The 5084-nt window shown below is 44.2% G+C and overlaps 1 protein-coding gene across 1 annotated transcript; it reads right to left on the bottom strand.

The window, feature by feature from the left end:
* Positions 1-620: 620 nt before the first annotated feature.
* LOC114451998 (zinc finger protein 503-like) lies at positions 621-3237 on the bottom strand. The gene is made up of 2 exons (XM_028431052.1): positions 2618-3237; positions 621-2138 (listed from the first exon to the last, which is right to left on the bottom strand). The coding sequence occupies exons 1-2, from the start codon at positions 2870-2872 to the stop codon at positions 702-704; spliced, it is 1692 nt and encodes a 563-aa protein (XP_028286853.1). The 5' UTR covers positions 2873-3237; the 3' UTR covers positions 621-701.
* Between the last annotated feature and the right edge of the window lie 1847 nt (positions 3238-5084).

Genomic DNA, 5084 nt, shown 5'->3' with positions numbered 1-5084 from the left:
TCATTTTGTTACTAAAAAATGTTTGATTTAGTAACCTTGCACAATCCCACTTATAGCTACACTAATATCCCACAGAAAAAGCTAAAAAAAAAAGGTTTAACTAAATAAAGTTTCATGAATAAAGTTATGTTAGCTGATTTGACCCATTTGATAACTGAATTATGTGCAATAAATGTGTAATTAAAGTTACGTTAAAAGTATCGTCTTGAAAGAGTTACAGATTTATTTGAACCCATCCAGGTCAAAAACGTCATAATACCTTTTTCTCCCTACAAAATAAATCAATGCCAGTTCTGGAGAAGCTGTTCTGATTGATTTTCCACATCCATCACTGTCAAAACGCACAGCACCAGCAGCCCTTCAATCCGTCTATGGAAGGCTTAAAATGCTTTACTGTAAGACACTAACACAACGTTCAGAAGAAGAAAAAATAATAAAAAAAAATCCACGTTAGAGATACTCCTGTTTTTTAATAACCCGCCTTCACACAGCAGGTAAACATAATCCAGTATTATTTCTTGTGTAAAATAATGCACATTGAGGCTTTTCATATTTATATTATAATTATTTTTTATTTTAGTCACGCTTGAAGCTATCGCAAATAAATACACTGATCCCGACATGGATCCAGTCCCTGCATGAAGTACAATATAAAACTCACTGGGCCTAAATCTCCTTTATAAACGTATAATTCTTTGTCTCTACTGATATCCTAAGGCCGAGGCTGTGGTCAGTCTCTGTCCATACAGGGCGTAGGGGGAATAATATGGCCCGGTGGCCGCGGGCACTGGCACCGGGGCTCCGGGGGTGGGCAGGGGGCTCTTTGAATATGGGTGATAGCGGCTGCTGAGTCCGAGGGGGTGATGGGGGCCTCTAAGGGCCAGCGTGCTGGGGCTGCCTGGGCTACCATTTGGAGGCATGTGCATGTGACAAGCCATGGCAGCGGCGGCAGCAGCGTTAGCAAGAGTGGTCGACCCCGGATACCCAGATATCAACTTCTCCGTACCAGTAAAAGCTGTGTGAGTCCGCAAGTGGCTGAGGAGCTCCTCGGAGGAGGAAAAGCGCTTATCGCATGGTCCGTTAGCAGACACCCAGTTGCACACGTGCGGCAGGGGGTCATTGGGCAACACAAACCCATAGGGATATAAGGGATGGCCGCTGAAAGACGGGGCCGAGGAGTGCACGCCGTGCAGCGGGTGCGTCGGGTACATGAGCGGGTATCCAGACTTCAGCGCGGTGGCGGCAGCAGCAGCAGCTGCAGAGTCATGTGCGCAGTTAACGCTGGATGCACCGGACAAATGGCTTGTGCAGTGGTAGCTCAGGCAGTATGGGTCTCGACACAGACTAGCAGACATAAGAGACGGCGGGGATGCTCCAGCCAAAGGACTCGTTCCTGCTTTACTGCATCCCAGCGAGCTGGCAGCAGCAAACTGTGCGCTTAAAAGCTGGCTGCTGGATTTGGTGGGGTCAAGGGTCATTCCAGGGGGGAGAAACGGCTGCGGGTAACCTGCATACGCACCCGCTAAACTTCCAGGATAAGAAATACCAGCAGGTGGCAAGGGAAAAACTGTAGGCCCGGGCTTGTAGGGAGAAACTGGGGCCACCAGTCCAGAGCCGAGGACGGAGGAGGAGGATGAGGTTACAGATGTTGAGTCTGACGTAGCAGTCTTGGATCCAGATGTGTTTTCTTGGTGTTGGTTGCCATCAGAGGTAATTCCACTTATCCTATGGCTGCCACTACTGTCTATCGTACTTTTATTGCTATCAGACTCCTTCTTTTCCTCCTTATCCCCCACTTTGCCCTCAGACGGCAGTGGAGAGACGGAGGTGCAGGAGCTTGGGCTGCCTGTCCTGGGCGTGAACGGCTGGCAGGTGGCGCTAGGCACACGGAAACTGGGTTTATCTCCACTGAGGCTGCTGCTCGAGTCCTTTTTTTCTGATGATTTAGAGTAAGGTTTGAAGCTAGATTTGTCGTCGGCTCCGATGTCGCTCATTTTCAGCGGACCGGATTTGGCTTCCTTGTCACTAGATCCATTTGAGGTTACAGAGGACAGCTTGGAGGAGGATGGCGGGTCCGGTTTGCCGATTTGAGAACACGTTTGGGCTAAAAGGGCCAATGGACTCTTCTTAGCATCCAACTGAAAATATAAGAAAACACAGAATTAGTCCATCGATACACACACACATATGTTGTAAATACGCACTCATAAGTCTGGGTGTTTTACGCACTGCGCATAAACTTATCTCGGGATAAAACAACTCAGCAAAATGAGAGACGCACACACAGCTGAAGATAAGATTGTACAACTGCTGCACGGACAAAATAACATTCAAAACGTGCATCGATTTTGGTTTTGGATCAGTGATATTTTTAGTGAGTCGAAAGTTTACAATACATTCAAATGAAAGGAACGACCAAAAAATGTGACTACAACTACTAATTCAGGTCAGAAAATGACACTAGGAGTGTATCCGGGGGTCTGTGGCGTAAATCAATATTTCATCTTAATAATTCACCAAATTTTACCCACAAAACTCGCGTTAAAAGCTTTAATGTCCAGTGATTTCAGAATGTCAGCAGGGGCAAACGTTTTCACAAAATCACGATAGAGCTTACCTCGATGGGACTGACGGGAGTGGACGGTAAAGGCTGGAGGTACTCCGGGTGCAAAATGTGTCCTGCCCGCGCCGTAAGCATTTTTAAAATCTTTATGGGTAGACGGCTGGCTTGACGAGAAGGGTCTGCGGGAGAGACGGAGTTGTGGACGGATAGTTGGCTGATCTTCGCTGCTCCCTTCTCCCCCAAAGAGCAGCTCTCCCACGCTGGATTCGTGCTATTTCTCAGGACAGAGACCGTGGGCGATGTGATCATGACCCAATTCTCGTATAAATGGTTGAAAAATACATGTGGAGGGCGAAGAAAGCCAAACACGCAAAAAAAGGTCGGTTTGTTAAAGCCTTTGTCAGAAATAAGAGGAACAATGTTAAATCCTTAAAACGAGACGCGGAGTGTGTGAGCAAAATCCGTGCGCTTCACAGCCGCGTTGCTTCATCCCAGACGTCGCTCTGACAGTGTGGCTGTGGGTCCGAGAGCAGAGTCGGTTTACGTGGGTCTAGCGGGCAGGAGGGATCACTCCGCCTACTCTCTAGCAGCGTTTGAATTAGTCCGCACTGCTTTTGCAGCCTCCCAATCAAAAGGAGATCACGATACGATCAGACGGTCGAAGTAATGTGACGTTTCCTGCTCACACGGGTGTCTATTTCATAGTTCAGCCACTCCGAGCGCTTTTAATTTTGAGATTTCATATGCGTCTTTGCGTAATTGGCTCATTGACGCATGCGCTGCCCCTGCGTCCTGTATGGTTTCTGGGGTACTTAAAACAAGATAACAAGGAAATAAAGATGTTTACACCCCCATTGTGAAAAGCCAGCACGATACATACTTAGTCAAGTTTAAATGTAAAGATTATTATTTTAGAATGGATAAAAATAGTGCACCTTTTAAAGGCTTTATTGATTTGGAGTGTGCCAAAGATGATGTCTTTGCACCACAGTGACCATAATGAACAATATTTGCCTTAAAAAAAGAAAAGGTGACCAAAGTGGGGGCCTTCTGTGGTCACACTCCAGCGTGAATCGATATCCATCGTCATGTTTCAGGTTTTCTTCAACTTTCTCCTTTCAATCACCCTGCCTGTCATCTGTCAGTTCCCTGTCCTGCACGCCAGCTATCTGTCAGTTGTCTGCAGACTTTTTTTTTGCCCCTTCTCAGTCAGATTCAGGTCAACTACTATAAAGTGAATCTACGAGAAGTGCAGAGAAGTGATGTTTCTCTTCACTCACTCGTCCGTCACAATTTAGGCCTGCTTGGTTTGCTCAAACTCAAAACAGCGATTTGTTTAACTGGAGATAAGCCCTGAGGCATTTTTATACACAGCTTTAATTCTGCTACAGACACTGATTTATTAGTGTGTAAATTTTCCAAGTATTTTTTTTCTTGGAAATTAAAAATATACCTCCACATTTCCGCCAGATCCAAGCCAAAAAATCCTTCTTTTTATTCCAAGAGCGCTTAAAAAATTCTCTCGCGGCTGCCATTAATCATTAAAGCTTCCACATTTCTTCCCATCGAAATAGACCCACTTATCTTATTACTCAATAGCCTATAAATGTCTTGCTGATCAGGCGAAAGTTAAACATATGCAAGTGTTTTTTGATTGATAACAGGGGTGCTGTTTTCGGCAACGGCTGTCAGGCTCTGACACAGCGCTTTGAGTTATTAGGGCAGAGAAGGGCGACCATAAATTTCGACCGTCAGGCAAAAACTCCTTTATTGTGGACGTGATGGATGGCTCGCAGCAGCAGACACCAAATTCTCGGCTTTATCCTTAAATGGCTGCACATTTTTTTTCGTCGCCGTAATTCATTACTTTTAAACAGAGAGCTGGAAATCTTCTGCTAGTATTTCAGCACAAGGACACGTTTATGGATCACCCAGAGTCGATGCAAATCCACGCGTTTACATTCACCGTGATTACACAGAAAAAAAGAAAGGCTGTATCTGGGCTTTACTCTTGAATACTGACGATTTATTTTCTAAATTCATGCTTGAGCTCGTTGTGTATCGTAAATTCAGCATTTCAACTTTTGCAAATAAATACTGGAGGATAACATTATTATTCCAAAGTTTCTCTGGCTAATTTATTGCCAGTTATTCAAAATGTATCCTATTTATTTGCTCTTTAAAGACACATCTTCTGTAAAAATGCTTTAAAACTATATTAGCCGCTACATGTCTTTATCTTTACCTTTTGGTCACAGAGAGTACAAAGTGATAAATACAAGCAAGAATTTGAACCTATACAGTTTAGCAAACACTATAAATGGCTTTCAGAACCTTAATTAAGGAAAATACTGTACTTCCTAAGTTTGTATTAAATGTAAATAAGATGAATTTGTAGTCAAATTTTCCTTTTACTGCTTGTTGCACTCTTCTGATTTTTTTTACACTGGTAGTTGGTTTCTGTGCTGAAGTAATGCAGGCTAGAGCCATAGGAGTTGGTTAAAAATTGAAAATAATAGTA

Source organism: Parambassis ranga, chromosome 19 (assembly GCF_900634625.1).
Source record: "Parambassis ranga chromosome 19, fParRan2.1, whole genome shotgun sequence".
NCBI classification, from domain to species: Eukaryota; Metazoa; Chordata; class Actinopteri; family Ambassidae; genus Parambassis; species Parambassis ranga.
Note: the sequence above shows the minus strand (reverse complement) of the source record. Positions and strands in the feature narration are given on the sequence as shown.

Bases quoted from the DNA above. Each gene is read 5' to 3' on its own strand.
- LOC114451998 (XM_028431052.1), bottom strand. From the start codon at position 2,872: ATGATCACATCGCCCACGGTCTCTGTCCTGAGAAATAGCACGAATCCA. The intron at 2,139-2,617 runs GTAAGCTCTATC...TTATATTTTCAG, and splicing joins CTCCCGTCAGTCCCATCGAG to TTGGATGCTAAGAAGAGTCC.